At 38.2% G+C, this 22,882-nt stretch overlaps 1 protein-coding gene and 1 pseudogene across 1 annotated transcript in view; both read left to right on the top strand.

Annotated features, from left to right (window-relative positions):
* Positions 1-22,882, top strand: part of GPR137C (G protein-coupled receptor 137C) — a 105,262-nt gene that overhangs the window by 48,330 nt on the left and 34,050 nt on the right. Inside the window, exons 2-3 of the mRNA XM_049768941.1 lie at positions 11,583-11,626; positions 14,034-14,262. Coding sequence (XP_049624898.1) covers positions 11,583-11,626; positions 14,034-14,262 — 273 coding nt within the window. The remainder of the gene's footprint in view (positions 1-11,582; positions 11,627-14,033; positions 14,263-22,882) is intronic.
* LOC125999329 (eukaryotic peptide chain release factor subunit 1-like) lies at positions 3,633-4,900 on the top strand (annotated as a pseudogene).

The following is a 22,882-nucleotide window of genomic DNA, read 5'->3' as shown; positions in this document are numbered from 1 at the left end:
TAATGAGAATGTATGAGGGAAATGGAAAGCCTGTCTAGAGTACAGGCAGGGGTTGGGTGGGGAGGAGGGAGATTTGGGACATTGGTGATGGGAATGTTGCACTGGTGATGGGTGGTGTTCTTTACATGACTGAAACCCAAACACAATCATGTATGTAATCAAGGTGTTTAAATAAAATATATTAAAAAATTTAAAAAAAAAGCAGCAACCAAAGCATTATCTTGCATGAGGTGCCCGAACACTGAGTTGAAGGCCACATGTTACATATATATGCATGTGTTACAGGAGAGACATTTCAAAATCAGGAGAGACAGACTTTTCTTTAGAGGATAAGCAGATCTTTACCAATAAGCAAGTGTCACATTTTGCTCTCTTGTGATGTTACCAGAGAGATAAGCTCTGTCTTTAATACTGTGGTCAAGAAATAAATTTCTGACATTTAGATACCATTTCTAGTCCTTAAAGATGTTTGCAAACTAGTTTTGTTAAGAAGAGCCAAATAAGGCAGAAACATGTGATGTTCATAGGGAATAGTTTCCCAACTCCTTTTTACTTAAATATATTTCAGAGTTTATACTGATCTATGTACATTGCCCTTTTTCCCTTACTTTCTATTAACTCTTCTTGTGTAGGTGTTTTTTGTCATTTTTATTCTTTTTATTAATTATTTACGATTTTTATTTTTGGTCCACTGAAATCTATCCTTTCAAAGGTCTGTGACAAGTAAATCTAATCAAATAGATTTTTATTAATAATTTTAGTAAAAGTTGGGGCCGGCATGGTGACGCTAGAGTTAAGGTGTCTGCCTTGCCAGCGCTAGCCTAGGAGGGACCTCGGTTCGATCCCCCGGCATCCCATATGGTTCCCCAAGCCAGGAGCAACTTCTGAGCGCATAGCCAGGATTAACCCCTGAGCGTCACCGGGTGTGGCCCAAAAAGCAAAAATAATAATAATAATAATAATTTTATTAAAAGTTAATAATTTAATAATTTGGGGGGAAATTATTATACTTCCTTAATTCTAAACTTTTCTGTTCTCTAAGAATAGTCTTCTTGGGGCCGGACCGATAGCACAGGTCATTTGCCTTGCAAGCTTCTAACTCAGGACGAACTCAGATTGGGTTCTCGGCATCCCATATGATCCCCCTAAGCACCACTGGGTGTGCCCCCTCCCAAAATAATAGTCTTTTTTTTCCATTTTTTTATTTTTTGGGAGGTTACACCCAGTGATGTCCAGCCATTTGCATGATTCTGCACTCAGAAATTACTCCTAGTAGAGATCAGAGAATCATATGGGATGCTAGGGATCAAACCCAAGTCAGCCACTTGCAAGGCAAGAGCCTTATTTACTTTATTATCTCTCAGGACACAGAATACTATTTCTTTTTTTTTTTTTAATTTTTATTGTGACCAAAGTGCATTACAAATCTTTCACTGCATCATTTATGGTACATAGTGACAATCAATGAGGGGCATTCCCACCACCAGTGCTGTCCTCCCTCCGCCTCTGTTCCCAGTATGCATCCCATATTTCCCTCCTCTACCCCCCAGATTGCTAGTGCAACTGGTCTCCACTTTACAGCTTGTTGTAGATTGAGTTTCTATTCCACCCTCATTGGAGATAAAAAGAATAAGAAAAAAGGGAGAAAAAAATTTGGAGACAACTACCAAAAAAGAAAAAAGAGAGAAAGAAAAAAAAGAAAAGAAAAATGGAAGAAAAAAAAATGGACCCAACAAATATAAAGAATAGTATTTCTTATGCTTCGTCTTTTGCTCATCTCTTTTCTCGTTCTTTCTGCTTTTTAATTTTGATATGTGAACATATGACAGATTCATTTAATCTATATTTGTTTAGTTATCATTTCCTTTGAGTTTCAGCTATTATTTCTACAGGTGACTATAATTTCATTCTTATATTCCAGACTTACCTGCTTTCTCAGTGTTAATGCCTGCATGTGATACTTTTTAAAACTAAAGGCTAGGATGTAACTCAGAAGTGTAGAATTTGCCTTGCAAGTGTGAGGTCCTAGGCTCAATACCAGCAACAAAAATTAACAAAATAATAACAAAAACTAGTTATCTACTTCTAAGACAAGCATTTATTCAAAAAGACATATGCAGTGCTTCCTGCTGCATCACTCTGGCTAGCCAAGGTGGAGGCAGACAGCTGTGGTGGAGACAGAAGTATTAGCAGTGTCTCCATGGCAGGACTTGCAAGAGTCCTGCTGCCCTGTCCCTGCTGACAGCCAGATAGCACAGTGGTTCAGCTCCTGGAAAGTGAGGGTTGAAGAAAGTGGAGGGCAGAGGCCCGCAGCCATTTACTCCCATTAGATCAGTTTCTGCAGCAGTGCCCAGCGTCCTTAGAGAGGCCCTACCCAGCAGAGATCATGTATTGCCTTCAGTGGCTGCTGCCCTTCCTCCTCATCCCCAAGCCCCTCATGTTCAAGGGCTTCTACCTGCTCAGCTTCCTCCTGGAGCGGAAGCCTTGCACGATCTGTACCTGGGTTTTCCTGGCAGATCTGTTCCTCATCTGCTATCATTAGTTGCTGGGGAAATTGCTTCCCGTATGACTGCTTCGATTCCCCAATCGGAAAATGACCCTGACACCTAATAGCTTAGTTAAGTTTCCAAGGAAACAAAGGACCAGAAGACAGGAGGAGAGCCATTGACATAGGTCATTACGCATTGGAATTTCAAATCCTACAGATATGCGGCTACCACATTCCTGATGGCGCTTTTTGGCCTGTAATGTTTTATCCATATAATGTGAATAAAGGCACTAACCAGAGCTTTTATCGTAGAGTCCTATAGTCAGGGTGATCTTGTCCCCATCTCCATCCCCAGCTGGCAGGATGGCCACCTCCCTCCATTCATGTGAGGAATCTTTGCTCCAGCTTAATTTGGACAAAGGAAATGTCAGTCTCATGTCCTTCTGTGACCCGTCCTGTTCAGGATCTCCTCACTTCCCAGAATATTACCAGCTCCTTTTTTCCTCTTCTGGTTTCCCACTGGAGATCAGCGTGATTGTCCCTCCAGTCACAACCATCCTTCTTACTCTGGCCTAACAGGACATGAGGTAAACAAGACTGAGGACAGAACTAGAGCCAGCCCATTTAGGGAATGGAGCCAATAGGCCACACTTGAGGAACATTTGAACTGCTCTTCTGGGGTTTCTATTTCTGGTGTGTTCATTGCACATCTGTTTGAAATATTTAATAAAGCTTTATAAACTTAAAAAAAAAAGACATGTGGGGCCGGGCGGTGGCGCTGGAGGTAAGGTGTCTGCCTTGCCTGCGCTAGCTAGGACGGACCTCGGTTCGATCCCCCGGCGTCCCATATGGTCCCCCAAGAAGCCAGGAGCAACTTCTGAGTGCATAGCCAGGAGTAACCCCTGAGCGTCACAGGGTGTGGCCCAAAAACCAAAAAAAAAAAAAAAAAAAAAAAAAAAAAAAAAAAAAAAAAAAAAAAAAAAGACATGTGATGCAGCTGACTGGAGAGAGAGAGCCAGTGTCTCAGAATCACTGTCAGGGAGGAGCAGCCATTGCCACCCCAGGAGAGGGCCCCTTAGGAAGGAGGAGGCAAGATAGTGGATGACCCCAGTGCCACTGACAGGAAGGATATGGAAGATCATATATGGAGATATGGAAGATCAAAAAGCTCATTAAGAGCTTGAAGGCAGCCTTCGGCAATGGCACAAGCATGATATCATTGGTTATCCCTCCCAAAGACCAGATTTCACGAGTTAGCATATGAGTTTGGAACTGCATCTAACATTAAGTCATGAAAAAACTGCCTTTCAGTCCTGGGAGCCTTTACATATATATATAGCAAAGACTCAAACTTTATAACAAAGTACCTCCAAATGGCCTGGTTGTTTAGTGTGGTAACTGAAGAAGGAAAGGGAAAAAAAGTCAACATTGACTTCAAGCCTTTCAATCCAATTGCTATGCCATTGTATTCGTGTGACAACAAATTTTATACAGAGGCTCTTACAGCACTTTGAGATGATAGCAAGTTTGGCTTCATTGTAATAGATGCACTTTTTGTCATACTCCAAGGAAATACAAGAGAAGTCTTGCACAAATTTACTACGGATCTCCCAAAGAAACATGAAGGAGAAAGTCACTTAGCTTTGCATTTTGTACATTTCAGAATGGAAAAGTGACATAACTATGTGTGGAAAGTAGCTGAGACTGCTGTGCAACTATTTATTTCTGGGGACAAAAAGAATGTGGCTGGTTTCTAAGTGAACTAAGTCAGTCTGATATGTTAGATGAGAAGTTGCAATCAATAGTTTTAAAATTAGTTGATAAATTCTACGGTGGAAAAATGGATTTAACCAAGCTATTGAGTTATCTACTGAAGTCATCTAACCTGAAATTTATTCAAGAAAAGAAATTAATAGGATGATACTTTGATGAAATTAACCAGGACACTTGTAAGTAGTGTTTTGGAGTTAAAGGCTTTAGAAATAGGAGCGGTAGAGATTCTAATAGTCTCTGAAAATCTGGATATAATGATATATGTTCTTCATTGCAAAGGCATGGAAGAAGAGAAAGTTCTCTACCTAACTCCAGAGGAAGAGAAGGATAAATATCATTTCATAAAGAGACAAGAACATGAGCTGATTGAGGTCATGCCCTTACTGAAATGGTTTGCTAATAACTATTAAAAAAAATTGGCACTACATTGGAAATTGTCACAGATAAGTCACAAGAAATATCCCATTGTTGTCCAAATATAAAGAGTCCTAGTGTTGGTGTTGGGAATGTGGGTATCCCCACCCCCAGTTTGTAAAAGAATTTGGTGAAATTGGAGGTATCTTGTGGTACCTACTAGACTTCTAGGGAAAGGAATACCAAGGAGGAGATGATTAATTTTTTGACCTTGATGATTACTAGATAGTCGACATTGGTCAGGCAAAATGTGCCTCACCCTCCAGCATCCAACACAAGGAGCATACCCATGATGGAATTCAAACAGATTCCTGCCTTACAATTAGAACATTTCCAGAACTTAATCCATGATCATTTGATTTTGAACAGAAAAACTAAACCAAATGCAACCTTACACTTTGATTTGTCATGGTGTCAGCTCATCAGCCTACAACTAAGTACCTAAATGCCACTTGGACTAATTTAAAAGAGAATCCCAATTTTTACTTTTCCTCAATGGTGAAATTGGTTGCTCTTGTATTTTATATAAAAAAAGATTTTTTAACCTTCATACAGAAAAGCAAAAAACATATATATATATATATATATATATATATATATATATTTGTGGTTTTTGGGTTACACCCGGCAGTGCTCAGGGGTTTTTCCTGGCTCTGTGCTCAGAAATTGCTCCTGGCATGCACGGGGGACCATATGGGACGCCGGGATTCAAACTGATGACCTTCTGCATGAAAGGTCTTAACCTCCATGCTATCTCTCCGGCCCTGCAAAAATATTTTAACTGCTATAAACCTTCAAAAGTTAATAGAAATGCAATCAGAATAGCTTGTTTCTTATTTTGATTGGAGGAAAATTAAATTGCTGCATTTTGCAGTGACCCATTTATTTATATAGTATTCTCAGCTGAGACTGCATAAGAAGAAATATATGTAATGAAATATTGAAACCATTTCTCTCTTGGTTTCTGTTCAATGTTTAAAGGGTGAGATATTAGGAGGCGATTTCAACTTCACTGCCTCAAACAATACCCTTTTCCCCTCCAGGCTGTCAGCTTCTACAGTACAAATTTAATTGCAAAGGCAAACTGACACATGAAGTATTTGGGTCAGTATACTGTTTTCTTTTATTTGTTTTATAGGTGCTTTTGTGCCTGGGGTTTGGAATGCCTCAGCATCCATTGCTTTGACAAGAGTTCTCATACTCTTAACCTACTAGAAACTAATTTGGGATAGATATGATGGGGCTTCTGCACTATTGCTGGGATTGGGATAAATAAAATATGTGATTTAAGTGAGGAAAAATAAAAATAAAAATACATGCATACCATTATTCATTGCAACACTCAGAACAATATCTAAGATATGGAATCACCCTAGATGTCTCAATAGCAGATGAATGGATTATGAAGATATGGTATATATACACAATGAGATACTATGTAGCTGCAAGTAATAATGAAATCATGTGGGGCCAGAGAGATAGCATGGAGGTAAGGCGTTTGCCTTTCAAGCAGAAGGTCATCAGTTCGAATCTGGCTTCCCATATGGTCCCCCGTGCCTGCCAGGAGGAATTTCTGAGCATGGAGCCAGGAGTTTCCCCTGAGTACTGCCAGGTGTGACCCAAAAACCACACACAAAAAAAAGGGGAAAAAATGAAATCATGCAATTTATTGCAACCTGATTGGAACTGAAAGATACCATGTTGAGGAAAGAAAGCTAGAAGAACTGTAGTGGAAGCCTCATATGCCAATTCCAGGGGAATTGGGGAGCGCAGGTCTGGATGCAATTCTGCCACAGGAAATAATCCACACAGGTTAGAAAGAAAAAACAGGTTCAAAAACTTCCACAACAAGCTGTCTGCAAGTAGGCAAAAGGGTACCAGCAGGTAGACATGTTAGCTGTGGGGCTCAACCTGGAAGAAACCTCTCTGACCTGAGATCTTTATTGGGAAGAGTGAGACCACACATTGGTGAAGTACAGATAGGGGTAAGGGGCCAATCCAAAGGTTCTTCCTACCCAGGTGGGATGAGCATATGCAAAGAAGAAATATCCTGAGTAGAGTAAGAACCAGTTACTCCACCAACTCCCCCTTATTAATTTCATAGAAAATGCAGAAATCTGAGATACAACTAAATAAATTGAGTCCCAAAGTTCTCTTCAAAAGGCAGAAACCCCTATCTGGATGATAAAAGGGTGGTAGTATTTTGCATAGGTTCAGTAAAAGTTGGGGAAATAAAAAGAAAAAAGTAACTTTAGTCTAAAAGCAGGGTGTTCCCATTCATGAAGCATCTGGTCATAAGACCAACTATAGGCTACAGGCACTCTAAATAAGAAGTCTTTCTCTAGGTTCCACAAAAAGTTCTCCTTATCACAGTTGTCATGGTAAGGCTTCTGTAATTAGAGATCTTGGCTTTTGCACAGGTCCTATGTCAATGTCAGGGAGTCACAAAGTGTGTACTGGTTTCATTTCACCATTAGGTGGCTTGGCATGGAAACTCCCCCTGAATGCATGTCATTGCTGTTTCCAAGTCATCATCGTGTTAGCATAAAAGCCCATCCTGGTGCAAGTCATGCCAGGGCAATAGGAAGGCCTGCCCCAGTTGAAGGTTGATACCTGATGATGCAGAAACTGTGTCAGTTTCAAAGATAGGACCCAAGGTTCAGGGATGAAGGGCCAATGTCCTAGCAAATGAAGTGAAATCATAATTATGACAAATGTTCAGGGTGCAAGGCCTCCCCACAACATAAAAACTTCAGAGTTTTTATCCCTAATAGATAAGATTTTCTCTCTTTACCTAAGATTTACCCCTTTAATTGTTCTTATGCAGAAAGGAATACTGCCACAGGATAATATTGGTGAATTAATAACAAGCTAAACAATCCCTATTACATGACTCTAGTAGCAACACAGTTCCCAGTACAAATTCAAGATGATCACATTTATCTGTGTAGATAGAATAACTGGACAAGAAAATGTAGTAAAGGAGAAATGCCTAGGTCATCTTTGACCCCAGAGTATAGGGTGAAGAAGGTTAGAGAAGGACAGAAATCAAGGGGAGAATGAAGAAGGTGATAAAAGAAAGTAATAGGTCAGGGACCTTAGTATACCAGTAATGTGGGAGAACAGTATTGCTAAATATTCAAAGCATAGATTCAATAATACTGAAAACATGAGATCTAAACTACAACCACTGAACTTTGCTGTCTGTCAAGGGATGAGGTGAAGGAAGCACTGTAACACTGGTGAAGGAAATTTGACATTGGTTTTGGGGTTGGTGTTGTATATCGAATACTCAATAATTTTGTAAATCACATTATAATTAAAGTTTTAAAAAATTTAAACTAAGACTCTATTTTACCCCCTGATATTAAAAACCATTGTCAGTGAAGTTCTCATTCTGTCAGTTCTTGAATCCAAACAAGTTTGAGCAGGCTTGTTCAAATTCTGAAGATTTTTAACTTGAATTCTTTATGCTCTTCTAATCCATTTTTTATATTGTCACCTAAGAAGTCACTCAAAAATATATCATATTATGGAGACTGGGAGTAAAAATTAACTGTCCACCATTTCTATACAAGATCTTCATGATTTGACTACTACTAGTCCCCTTTAGTTTCTATTTCTACTGTATTACTTTATACTCACCCTAGGATACTAGTATAATTTGACCTCATTATTTATGTCTCCAAACCCTTTATTAAATGCTACCACCAACCCACCATCCAACCACCAACCAGCCATTAATTTAAGCACTAGAGATCTAAATCTATGTAAGTTGTGCCTTCTTTCAAGAAGAAAATGCATACATAACTAAATATCTCATAGCATAATAAGTAATACAAAGATACAGGCATTTTTGCTCTTCCCAAGATACTTAATAATATAAAGAAATATACACTTGAGTAAAGTTTTGGAGGATTTGGAATTTATTATATGGCTATGATAGCATATTTTTTAAAAGTAAATGTATAAAAGTGTGTAGATGTGAAACTGATGGAAGATTAAACAATTAAAAAAAAACAATAACTGGGGCCCGAGAGATAGCACAGTAGTAAGGCATTTGCCTTGTGTGCAGAAGGACGGTGGTTCAAATCCCAGCATCCCATATGGTCCCTGAGCCTGCCAGGGGTAATTTCTGAGCATAGAGCTAGGAGTAGCCCCTGAGCACTGCTGGGTGTGACACCCCCCCAAAAAAAAACCTAATAACCTTTAATATATCAAAGGAGGATGGGCTTTTTACAAGTATGATCAAGTTTATATATTAAAAAGAAATCACAGATCTGAAGCAATAGTATGGTAGGTACAGCTTTGCACATGGCTGTCTCAGTTTTCATTTCCAACAAGCCATATGATTCCTTGACCAATACCAGGAGTGACCCCTTAGCATAGAACCAGGAGTAAGCCCCTGACTATTACTGGGTGTGGCCCAAAAGCAAATAATGTTGAGTAAAATAAATAGTTCCATAATAATCATTCAAGCAAGAATTTATAGTGGCTATAACTAAAAGATGGAAATATGAAGAGCAAACATATTAGGGCCAAAATAACCACACAACCAACCCAGATTAGTTTTCCAACATCCCCTATGGTTCCCCTGAGCACCACCACTAGTAATTCCTGAGTACAGAGCCAGCAGTCACCTCTGAACATCACTAGTTTGACCAAAATAAGTAACTAAGATAAAAAAGGCCAAGGGATATTGATTTAAAAATAAAGATAAAGCCAGCAAATAATATTGACTAAAGATGGTATATATGCATGGTGTAGTAGCTCTGTAATGATAAACTAATGACTTCAATACTTTTGTAAACAGGTAACTAAATTAAAACTTTTAATTAAAAAATAAAAATAGGACTGGAGAGATAGTAGAGAGATTAGGTCACTTGACCCAGGTTTAATTCTTGACAGCGCATATAATTCCTTGATCCCTACTAGAAATGACCCCTGAGCACACAGCCCAGAGTAGGCACTGAGCAGATCCCGGTGTGGCATACTCCCCTCCCCCCATATAAACAATATTTATATATTCTCCAAATACCTTTACCTGATTCTTCACAGGGTTATTAGTAACTAAAAAAAGGGAATTCTGGTATATGCTTAAAGTATACTTGAATGTTGAAGGCATTATGTTAAGCAAAATGTGGTCAAATATTGGGTGAAATATTATATGACAACCCAAATGTGAGATGCATTGAATAGTGATATTTATGTTACAGAAAGCAGTATGGTGATTGCCAGGAGCAGTGACTTTTTGTTTAGTGAGCCAAAATTTCAGTTTGGGAGGGTAAAAAGTTTTGGAAGAAAAGTATGGTGATGGTTGTACAGTGATGTGAAAGTACTTAATGAAACTGAACCATATATTTAAAATGGTTACATAGTAAATCTGATTGTATGTTTTATTTTAATTTGAAAAATAAAAGTAAATATCATCAGAGAAATGAGAATAAAGGACTCAAATAAGCAGTTTGTTATCCTTCACATTATAATAAAGCAGATGGTTTATCTGTTTCTTCCATGTACTAAATTCCTTAAAAGCAAAAACAATTACCGTATTTTCCGGCGTATAAGACGACCCCCTAATTTTGCAGTTAAAACATAGTTTTAGGCCTATATTCGCTGTATCAGACAGAACGTTCCTGTGCTGCAACTGTATGTACCACAGTGAGCCAATCCCAACAAGCAAAGGTTCAAAGGTTATACTGTAATAGACTTCCTCTCTGACTCTGGCCAATCTGATTCAGGTCCAGAACATTGTCTAATTTGCATTCATAAAAAGCCTGCTTGGATTGGCTGAGTTAGAGAGGTGGTCCGAGCAGCCTTGCAGTGATTGGTGCAGGATCGAGTTGGAAAATTTGTTTTGTGGCAATATTCAGACAATTTTCGTTTAGCAGCATAATGAAACATTTTTCGGGATATACTCAGCGTATAAGACGACCCCCGATTTTCGGTTGACAATTTTTGTTTCAAAAATCATCTTATTCGCCGGAAAATACAGTACCACATTTATGAATATGGTAAAAAAACGTTTTACTGTTTTCTTAGTGAAGGTTTGAATGAAATGAGTAAATCAGCAATTGCTTAAACTATTTTTTGTTTCTACTTTTTTTATTTTCAATCCCTGAAAGAAAAAAAATTTTTTGGATTTTGGGTCTCATGAGGCAGTGCTCAGGGGTTACTCCTGGCTCTATGCTCAGAAATTGCTTCTGGAAGGCTCAGGGGACCATATGGGATTCCGGATTCAAACCACCATCTTTCTGCATGCAAGGCAAACACCCTACCTCCATGCTATCTCTCTGGCCCCCAATCCCTGAAAATTTATATCCTACTTCTCCCCATCCCATTTTATATTTAGGCATTGTAAGTTGCATTACTGTCAATGATAGTTTCAGGCATGCTGTATTCCACTCTCTAACAATTTCAGTTCTCTCTAGCAATGTCTCAAGTGTACCCAATTTCTTAATGTTGTTTGCTTATGAGTCTCATGATTATATTCTGCTTCTAGTATATAGTTCCTCTATAGTAGTTTGTACATTGATGCCATAGTTTATGCTTTCAAGCGTTTACCAAAATATCTGTAAAATCTGCCTCTTGTATATGTAGAAAACCTAACTATGCTCATAGAATATACCGTATTTATTTCAAATTCTCCTTACCTACTTTATTTAACAATTAAATTATGTTAAAAAATCTTCAAAGTTAGCCATTTAAATTTATGAGTATAACAAAGAAAGTTATTTCATTTAAAGGTCCAGAAACCTATCTTTTATACCCTTATAGCAAGAAGATATTAATATTAATATTAATATTTTTGATAGCTATTATCATTCTATCACTTTGAAATATAAAGTAAGAGAATTTTAAGAGCATTATATTACATGTTTCAAGTAATTATATATTTTCTTTATAGGTTATATATAAAGTCAGATGTGCCACTGAGCTTGACAAACACAGGTAAGTTTTGTAAATAGCAAGATCTAACTTTTCCACACTAGTTTTCTCAAGGTGGAAGAATATAGTAGTGACTTTTATCTGGGTTGTTCAGAAATTTAAAAAAGAATCTCTCTCGGGGCTGGAGAGATAGCATGGAGGTAAGGCATTTGCCTTTCATGCAGAAGATCATCAGTTCAAATCCCGGCATCCCATATGGTCCCCCGTGCCTGCCAGGAGCAATTTCTGAGCATGGAGCCAGGAATAACCCCTGAGCGCTGCCGGGTGTGACCCAGAAACCACACACACACAAAAAAAAGAATCTCACTTTTCTCGCTCTATCTTTACTTCTTTTTCTCCTTATTCCCTCCCCTTCTCCATCTCTCTTTTTCTCTCCCGTTTCCCCTTTCTCCCCTCTTTCTCCTCTGTCTCTGTCTCTCTCCTCTCCATCTCTTTCTGTCTCTGTCTCTCTCTGTCTCTCTATCTCTATTTCTCCCCTCTGTACTATGTCTCTGTCCTAGGAAATAGATATCTTAAGAGTTCTCTAAAAACATCAACTATTCAACTTTATAAGATGATAAGTTATCTGAAACTGCAGATATTGTTATTGTGTTCTTCTTTACTCAGATATGAAAGAAATGTTTGCTATTGATAGCAGTTTTTTTTTAAGATTTAGCATTGTTGGGGCTGGAGCAATATTACAGAGGGTAGAGCTTTTGCCTTGCATGCAACTGACCCTGGTTCAATTCCTGGCATCCCAGGAGGTCCCCAAGTCTACCAGGAATGATTCCTGAATGAAGAGCTAAAAGTAATTTTTGAACATTGCTGGATGTGGCCAAAAAAAAAAAAAAAGATTTATATTGTTCAAACATGTTTTTCCTACTTCTTAAAATTAGTATTAGCAGTCAACTAAAATTCAGATATATTAACTTTCTAGTAATTTTTTTATTTGGAGTCACAGCTGGTGGTACTCAATGCTTTCATCTGGCTCTGAGATCAAAAATCACGCCTAGGGATCGAAGAGATAGCATGGAGGTAGGGCATTTGCCTTGCATGCAAAAGGACGGTGGTTTGAATCCCAGCATCCCATATGGTCCCCCGAGCCTGCCAGGAGTGATTTTTGAGTGTAGAACCGGGGGTAACCCCTGAGCACTGCTGGGTGAGACCCAAAAAGCAAAAAAAAAATCACTCCTGGTGGTACTCAGGGACAATTTGGTGTGCTAGAGTTTGAACCTGAGTAAGCTGCATGCAAGGCAAGAGCCCTTCCTATGTATTATACTGTTCAGCTCCATAATTTTTTAGTAAATATTTAAAACATGGTAGTTCTTAGAATGAAAAAAAAAAATCAATAGTAGTTTGCATTAGTTACAAAAGTGAAAATTTTGGGGCCGGGTAGGTGGCGCTGGAGGTAAGGTGTCTGCCTTGCAAGTGCTAGCCAAGGAAGGACCTCGGTTCGATCCCCCGGCGTCCCATATGGTCCCCCCAAGCCAGGGGCGATTTCTGAGCACATAGCCAGGAGTAACCCCTGAGCATCAAACGGGTGTGGCCCAAAAACCAAAAAAAAAAAAAAAAAAGTGAAAATTTTGCATTACCTTAAATAATGCTAAAACTGTATTGGCGAAAGAGATAGTTCAAAGGGCCAGATGCATGTTTTTCATGCAGGAATCCCACCTGATTTCCAAGGCAATCAGTCTCTAACCACCACTGACTATGGCCCAAACCCTGGCATCTCCCCAATAAGAGTCATTTGTTCTTCCTAGTAGAAGCAAATGACTCATTGTTCTCAATGTATTATTTTTAATTAATGCTTTAAAATGGAATGTCTTTTTAAAGTGCTTAAATATTAATTTCATAACAGCACATATATCCCAAATATCAAGATTGCATTTAATGGGGGCCAGAGAGATAGCATTGAGGTAAGGCGTTTGCCTTTCATGCAGAAGGTCGTTGGTTCAAATCCCAGCATCCCATATGGTCCCCCTGTGCCTGCCAGGTGCGATTTCTGAGTGTGGAGCCAGAAGTAACCCCTGAGCACTGCTGGGTGTGACCCAAAACAAACAAACAAAAATATTGCATTTAATTAAATTTAAAATACTTTATAAAGCATTATTTTCCCTCAAGCATCACACTAGTTCAGAAATAAGTTTAATTTCTCATTATTTTTTGTTTGGTTGGTTTTTTTGGGGGGGGTGGCACACCCAGCAGCGCTCTGTGGTTACTCCTGGCTCGGCGCTCAGAAATCACTCCTGGCTTGGAGAACCATATGGGATGCCGGGGATCCAACCCGTGTCCACCCTGGGTCAGCCATGTGAAAGACAAGTACCCTACCATCGTGCTACCACTCTGAACCCAAATTTCTTATTAATTATATATATATATATATATGTGTGTGTATATATATATATAAAATAAACTATTTTTTTTCTTTCAGAATTCTTCTGCATTTGGGCTTTATATTGGCAAGTCTCCTCTTTTTAGTGGTGAACTTGACTTGTGCAATGCTCGTCCATGGAGATGTCCCAGAAAACCAATTGAAATGGACTGTGTTTGTTCGTGCATTAATTAATGACAGCCTATTTATTCTTTGTGCCATTTCTCTAGTTAGTTACATATGCAAAATAACAAAAATGTCATCAGCAAATGTCTACCTCGAATCAAAGGTAAGTTTATTTTTTAAGTTTATACTTGAAAATCTAAGTTCAAATCTTTGTCGCATAAACTTTAATAAAAAGTTTGTGTTTTGGAAGGTGTTGTAAATATCACGTTTTTGAGAATGAAATAATCACTGGAAATTGAAAAGTATTCAAACCTTGACTCTAATAAATATTTATTTAAGTTTATATTAAGCATACAGTATTTTCTATGGCTTAGCTTCTGAATTGGAGGCTGACTAAATGAAATTAGAATTTAAATAACATATACAAATAGCACTATATATTAAACACACAATTTCAGATTTCATCTGACAGAGGTGGCAATTTTGCCATTATATCAGATTTGACCTACATACATATGGGTTAAGAGTCTTAAGTGACATACTGATAAAGTGACATTTAAATAAAGAGTTTAGGAAAATGTTGCTATATACCACAATATGAAGTCATTATGTTTTAAATTCATAACATTAAATTCATAAATACCTTACTCTTTTATTTTCCTTACACTTTGCTTCAGCAAACGGAAGTATTCTATTGGCAGAAATCATAAAAATACCTGATATTCTTGATTGAGATTAAGCAATGCAGTTGAACAGATAGATCACCACAGTGTGTTTGTTGCATAGGAGGGAGGAGCAGTGTTGTGTGACTATTATGGTGTGGTCTTAGATATCTCTTGAGTTGCTCAAAGTTGGTTTCATTCTCAATTCACTGAAATGAATAATTGTTAAACAAATAAGCAAGATAAAGTTTTAAAAACAGATATCTGGGGCCCGGAGAGATAGCACAGCAGCGTTTGCCTTGCAAGCAGCCGATCCAGGACCAAAGGTGGTTGGTTCAAATCCCGGTGTCCCATATGGTCCCCTGTGCCTGCCAGGAGCTATTTCTGAGCAGACAGCCAGGAGTAACCCCTGAGCACCGCCGGGTGTGACCCAAAAAACAAAAAAAAAAAAAAACAGATATCTGAAACTTTTTAGACATCCATATTTGCTATCCTTAACATACTCCTAATAAATAAGGTGTTACACTATAATTAAAATTATGGTAGCTTAACTTCATATTTAAACATTAGGAAAATACAGAATAAATATATGTAGGGAGCAGTGAGGGAAGCTTTCAAATCTATTAATCTTATCTTGACAATTTTTCTTTTATTCTAAAAATTAGTTCCTCAAATTTAAATATTTTAGCTATCTCTGACTTTAGTCCACAAGCTATTAGTACTCTCCAAATAGCCACACAGTGGGTCATGACCAACTTATCTACCAAACACTGTAAAATATCCTGTCACTTGTATAGTTATTTGGTGGAATAATAGTATTTTCATTTTGTATACTAAAGTTGCCACAAAATTAATGCCTCATGCTTGTCTAATGATAATTAGAGCATAATTAGATATGACTGAATTTAAAGGCATCTTTTCTGGATACCTCACAACATTTTTAGTTTGGTTTTACTTGCATTAAAATAGATAATTCTCGGGGCCTGGCGATGGCGCTAGAGGTAAGGTGCCTGTCTTGCTTGCGCTAGCCTTGGATGGACCGCCGTTCGATCCCCCGGTGTCCCATATGGTCCCCCAAGCCAGGAGCGACTTCTGAGTGCATAGCCAGGAGTAACCCCTGAACATCACCGGGTGTGGCCCAAAAACCAAAAACCAAAAAAAAAAAAAAAAATAGATAATTCTCTGAGTTTAACAAAGATGCTGAACTGATAAGAAAAAGTGTATCTAAAATGTGCTTCCAAGGTTGTTTCAAATACCTTTTCCTATCATATGAAATACATTTTATTATTTAAAAATTTTATTTTATATTTTAAAAGTCTTAAAAAACTGCATAGATTCAGAATTCTCCAAGAACACTACAGAGACATGTTTAAAAAAACATACCAATGTAAATAAATATTAAATTCTAGATTATTTGTGTTACATTATACTGTTATATAGTTCTTGATCTTCTTAATTTTATTAAAAATTCTTAAATAGAGGACTAGAGCAATAGTACGGTGGTTAGGGCATTTGCCTTGCATGCAGCAGACCCAGGTTTGATCTCAAGTCCCCCAAGCCTGCCAAGAGTTATTTCTGAATGCAGAATGAGGAGAAACCCCTAAATGCTACTGGATGTGGCCCAAAAACATAATAGGCAACAACAACAACAAAAATAGTAATAGAATTCCTAAAATAGGCCAGAGCCATAGTGTAGTGAGTAGAGGATTTGCCTTGCAGACCCAAGTCCAAAACCTGGCATCCTATATTGTCCCTTGGGCACCACCAATACAAATTTCTAAGTAAAGAGTCCAGAGTAATCCCTGAGCACCACTGGATATAGTCCAAAAGTCAATAGATAGATATAGATAGATAGATAGACAGACAGACAGACAGACAGACAGACAGACAGACAGACAGACAGACAGACAGATAGACAGACAGACAGACTTTAAAATTCTTACATCATTTATCCAGGGGTATATTTTATTGCTTTTGCATTCTCTTTAAAATCACTAACCTGGGGCAGGAGAGATAGCACAGCGGTAGTGCATTTGCCTTGCATGCAAAAGACCCAGGATGGACCTTCGTTTGATTCCTGGCATCCCATATGGTCCCCAGAGACTGCCATGAGAGATTTCTGAGTACACAGCCAGGAGTAACCCCTGAGCACCACCGGGTGTGGCCCAAAAACCAATAAAATAAAATCACTAACCTCTTTTGTCTTTTTACTTTTATCTAGTATATAATAATAACCACTTCCTTTATTCAGTCAATAAATGTAATATGAGCATTTGCCTCCTCTTACAAACAACACTGTATCTTATTAACCTTAGTGCAGATCTTAAAAACTCAGACATTGATCTGTTTGCCTTATTCTTCCAACCTCCCTAAATATTCTGTGAGAATATGATCTTTATTTCAATTAAATCACAAGTTATCTCAATTAATCTTACCTTTTTATGCCAGATATTCCAAATAGCACACAGAATATTTCCCTACCTATATTTGCATATTTGTTTTGGTCCCTTTCAAAGAATAAACTTTGAAAGTAGTTTCTTAACATGTCTTACTTATTTTTGTCTCTTTTTGTCTAAAATAATGGCTGACATATAGTTTGGTGTGTCTTGTAGTCTACCTTATCTTAAAGTACATCTTTCCATTTATCCTTTAAGACTGGTTTTGAGTCTATAAAGTTTCTAAGCTGATGTTTATTCGTGAAGCTGTGTATTCTTCCTTTAAACCTGAATGTGTGTCTGGCTGGGTGAAGAACTCTTGGCCATGCATTAGTTTTGTTGAGTTTTGTGACTATATCCCACCACTGCCTTCAGTTTTTAGAGTTTCTTGTGATAAATCTGTGGTAAAACTATGTATACTCACTTGAATCACTTTTTAGATCTTGCTGTTTTCAGTATTCCATCCCCATCTTTGGGGTTCATCACTGTTACTAGGATGTGTCTTGGGGTGTTTTTCTTTGGATCTCTTTTATCTGGTACTCTTCACGCTATAGGGTTTGGTTGCATGGGAGTTTCTCTGCAATGATGTCCTTGATTGTTGATATTTCATGGAGGTTTTCTTCCTGTCTCTGGGACTCCAATAATTCTTAGGTTGTTTCTATTGGGTTTATCAAAGACTCTTTTCATCTGTTCACTTTCTTAGTGGACTTTTCCCTTTGGTCATTTGTTCTGAAGTTCTTTCCAACCTCTTCTGTTGTAGGAAATTTTTTTTTTTTTTTTTTTTTTTTGGTTTTTGGGCCACACCCGACGGTGCTCAGGGGTTACTCCTGGCTGTCTGCTCAGAAATAGCTCCTGGCAGGCACGGGGGACCATATGGGACACCGGGATTCGAACCAACCACCTTTGGTCCTGGATTGGCTGCTTGCAAGGCAAACGCCGCTGTGCTATCTCTCCGGGCCCTGTAGGAAATTTTTATACACCTCATCATCCAGCTCACTGATTCTATCGTCAGTAGCTATTGCTCTGTTGGAAAGGCTTTCTAGTAAGGTTTTATTTCATCCACCAAGTTTTTCAGCTCTGATTTTCAATTTGAAATTTTCTTATTTCTACTCTCAGGTTTTCTTGATTGTTATTTGTGGCATGTTCAGTTCGTTCCATGCTTTCTTTGAGTTCTTAACATCTTCCATACATCTTCTTATCTAAGTCTTATCTAAGAGCATAAATAGGTGGTAGGTACTTTCCAGATCATCGGAGCTACCATCTTTGTTCTCTAAGCATGGTCGGGCCCAGGGTTGTTCCCCTATTGTCATGATTGTAGTGTGATCTTTTCAATGTCCTGTGCTGGTGTATTCAGTGGCTAGGTGAAGAACATGACACCTATGTAATTGGCTTCAGGGTCCTAAAGCCTCTGGCTCTGCCTCCCACAGCCTTGTTCAGCCAATCTTGAATAAACCTTTTTTTTTTTTTTTTTTTTTTTTTGGTTTTTGGGCCATACCCATTAGACGCTCTGGGCCATACCCATTAGACGCTCTGGGCCACACCCATTTGACGCTCTGGGGTTACTCCTGGCTATGCGCTCAGAAATCGCCCCTGGCTTGGGTGGACCATATGGGACACCGGGGGATCAAACCGCGGTCCGTCCTACCCTAGCACTTGCAAGGCAGACACCTTACCTCTAGTGCCACCTTCCCAGTCCCAATAAGCCATTTTTTAATGCTAGCATCTTTGTAAAAATAAATCTCATTTATTTTTTACCTATTCTGATTATTCTTATTTATGTATACTATTAAGATTTTAACTTAAATTTTATTAATATACATATACTTCCATGTGTAGGTTTACAGTGCAGTTATTTATAAGAGTAAAATATTTCTCAATTTTTAGAGCAGAGTCTAGATATTTATATTTGTACTTGGCCTATGTGTTGCATATATTAAGAGTATTACTTTTGTTCAATATCCCTCCTAATTCTTTTTTACACTTAGTGAAGAATTGGGATTTGATGCTTTTATATTCTTTTCAGAAACTATTGATTGCTATGGATTTTTTCCTGTTTATTCTACAAATACAATACATTATAGGGCCTGAGTGGTGGCGCTAGAGGTAAGACATCTGTCTTGCAAGCACTAGCCTAGGACGAACCACAGTTCGATCCCCCAGTGTCCCATATGGTCCCCCCAAGCCAGGGATGATTTCTTTTTTTTTGTTTTGTTTTGTTTTGTTTTGTTTTTTTCGGGCCATACCTGTTTGATGCTCAGGGGTTACTCCTGGCTAAGTGCTCAGAAATTGCCCCTGACTTGGGGGGATCATATGGGACACTGGGGGATCGAACTGCGGTCCTTCCTTGGCTGGCGCTTGCAAGGCAGACACCTTACCTCTAGTGCCACCTTCCCAGTCCCAATAAGCCATTTTTTAATGCTAGCATCTTTGTAAAAATAAATCTCATTTATTTTTTACCTATTCTGATTATTCTTATTTATGTATACTATTAAGATTTTAACTTAAATTTTATTAATATACATATACTTCCATGTGTAGGTTTACAGTGCAGTTATTTATAAGAGTAAAATATTTCTCAATTTTTAGAGCAGAGTCTAGATATTTATATTTGTACTTGGCCTATGTGTTGCATATATTAAGAGTATTACTTTTGTTCAATATCCCTCCTAATTCTTTTTTACACTTAGTGAAGAATTGGGATTTGATGCTTTTATATTCTTTTCAGAAACTATTGATTGCTATGGATTTTTTCCTGTTTATTCTACAAATACAATACATTATAGGGCCTGAGTGGTGGCGCTAGAGGTAAGACATCTGTCTTGCAAGCACTAGCCTAGGACGAACCACAGTTCGATCCCCCAGTGTCCCATATGGTCCCCCCAAGCCAGGGATGATTTCTTTTTTTTTTGTTTTGTTTTGTTTTGTTTTGTTTTTTTCGGGCCATACCTGTTTGATGCTCAGGGGTTACTCCTGGCTAAGTGCTCAGAAATTGCCCCTGACTTGGGGGGATCATATGGGACACTGGGGGATCGAACTGCGGTCCTTCCTTGGCTGGCGCTTGCAAGGCAGACACCTTACCTCTAGCGCCACCTCGCCGGCCTCATCCGGGGACGATTTCTGAGCACATAGTCAGGAGTAACCCCTGAGTGTCAAATGGGTGTGGCCAAAAAAACAAAGTTTATTCCTATCAAAATGTTATAAAAGGTTTTTCTTGCAGCCAAACTGTTATAAATTAATCTACTTGAAATTGCTTAATGAAAGATTAATCACACTGATATTTTTAGAAAGTGCAATAGAAATAGCACCTAGGATTTATTTTTGTGTATGTCTTAAAGAAAGAAGAAAGTAGATAAGAAGAAAGCATAAGGGACATTGCTTCATGGTAAAATTTATGTCTTGAATGCATGGAACTTCGGGTTCAATCCCCTTACATGTGTGCACATACACACACTCACACACACACACACACACACACACACACACACACACACACATATCCTACATTTAAAGTCTGGGTTATATAGAAAGGCATAAAATTTCATCCTGGAATTGATTTTTTCCCAAAAATCTATTCTTTTTATTACATTTTTTAACTCTACTTTGAATCTGTAAGACCAACTATTTTTTAAATATTTCTATTTCTTGAGGCTAGAGAGATAGCACAGTGTTAGGGGCTGGTACAGACCCAGGTCCAATTCCCTGCATCCCATATGATCCCTCTAGCCTGCCAGGAATGATTTCTAAGTGCAGAGCCAGGAGTAACCCCCAAGTACTGCCAGGTGTGGCCCAAAACCAGTAAAAAATTATATTTCTGTATATTTGTTAAAATTCTTTTCTTTAAAAAAATTTTTTTTCTTGGGCCCAGAGAGATAGCACAGCGGTGTTTGCCTTGCAAGCAGCCGATCCAGGACTGAAGGTGGTTGGTTCAAATCCCAGTGTCCCATATGGTCCCCTGTGCCTGCCGAGCTATTTCTGAGCAGACAGCCAGGAGTAACCCCTGAGCAATGCTGGGTGTGGCCCAAAAAACAAAACAAAAAAAAATTTTTTTCTTAACCTAAACTTGAAGTGAAAGTAAATTTTAGTGTCAAATGTCATGCTTTAAAATATAAATACATGGTGCCAGAGAGATAGCATAAGCAGTAGGGCATTTGCCTTGCACGCGACCCACCAGGACATACCTGGATTCGATTCCCAGCATCCCATATGGTCCCCCAAGCCTGCCATGAGCGATTTCTGAGCACAGAGCCAGTAGTAACCTCTTAGTACCGTTGGGTGTGGCCCAGAAATCAAATATATATACTTACAAAGTTAATAACACGTTAATGTGTAATGTCTTACATTTATAACACATTACATAAAGCAAGAAAATGATTACTTAAACTATAGAGTTATATTGCTAGATTTGTTTGTTTTGTTTTGTTTTGTTTTCGGTTTTTTGGGCCACACCCGGTGATGCCTCTGGGTTACTCCTGGCTATGCACTCAGAAATCGCTTCTGGCTTGGGGGACCATATGGGATGCCAGGGGATCAAACCACAGTCAAGCTTGTGCTACCATTCTGGCCCTCATATTGACTAGATTTATATCAGAATAACTATCACTTAAACTACTTCATTTATAAACAGTGCATAAGGGCCCTAAACGATAGTACCATGGGAATGGCATTCGCTTTTCATTGAACCCTACCTGGATTCTATCTCCAACATCACATAGGGTCCCCTATTTTACCCTCAGGAATAACTCCTGAACACAGAGACTGGAGTAACCACTGTGCATTGCTGGGTGTAGCCCAAAACAAAATAAATAAACTGTAGATAAATGTATAAGCTAAACATTATTTTCTCACCATAATATTTGGAGGACTCTTCTTGATTTTTCTCGACACTCCTTTCTTTAACAGTTATAGATGACTATAAAATCAACTTTTGATTGTTTCTTCATCTATTTTCATAGCACCTCCTTCCCAGATATAATGCTGTTTTTTATTTTATATATGACTCTATAACTACAAGTTCTCTTGCAGTGATGTTGTGATATAAATAAAAAACGGGGCTGGATATACTTTGGGATATGTTTATATTTTTTCGGGCATTTTGATTTTTTTCATTATGCTGGGAACATTTTAGAGAGAGATAGGTATATGAAAGGAAAGCTGAAAACCTATGATCAGCAAGACAAGGATACAAATCCTCTCTCCTACTTTTGTACTATTTAACATTGGTTAAGTAATAGCATCTTTAAACTTAACTCTTGTTTTTTGGTTTAATTATGGAGGAACATATCTAGCAATATTCAGGGATTACTCCAACCCTGCACTCGGGAATCACTTCTGGCAGTTCTCCAGGGGCAATACGAGATGACCGGGATCAAATTTGGATGGGCCAAGGCAAGGCACCCATGGTACCTTGATCATGCAAGGCAAATGACCTGTCCAAAACACTAATGCTCCCTAAACTTCACTCTTCTTGATCTGTAAAATGAAGATAATGATTGTTAATCTCATTGCTTATAATTAAAAAATAAAAATAGCCCTACTTTATAAAGTTGTTATAAAGAATAAATGAAAGTGCATATAAAGTGCTTAGTAAAGTACATAGAAAGTACATATAAAGGTCCTCAAGTGTGGTAGCCAGTGAAAAATCTAACATCAAGGAGTTCTTGAATACCTGAAATTGTTGGCAAGAGGG

This window comes from Suncus etruscus, chromosome 2 (genome assembly GCF_024139225.1).
Source record: "Suncus etruscus isolate mSunEtr1 chromosome 2, mSunEtr1.pri.cur, whole genome shotgun sequence".
In the NCBI taxonomy this organism is placed as follows: domain Eukaryota; kingdom Metazoa; phylum Chordata; class Mammalia; order Eulipotyphla; family Soricidae; genus Suncus; species Suncus etruscus.
Note: the sequence above shows the minus strand (reverse complement) of the source record. Positions and strands in the feature narration are given on the sequence as shown.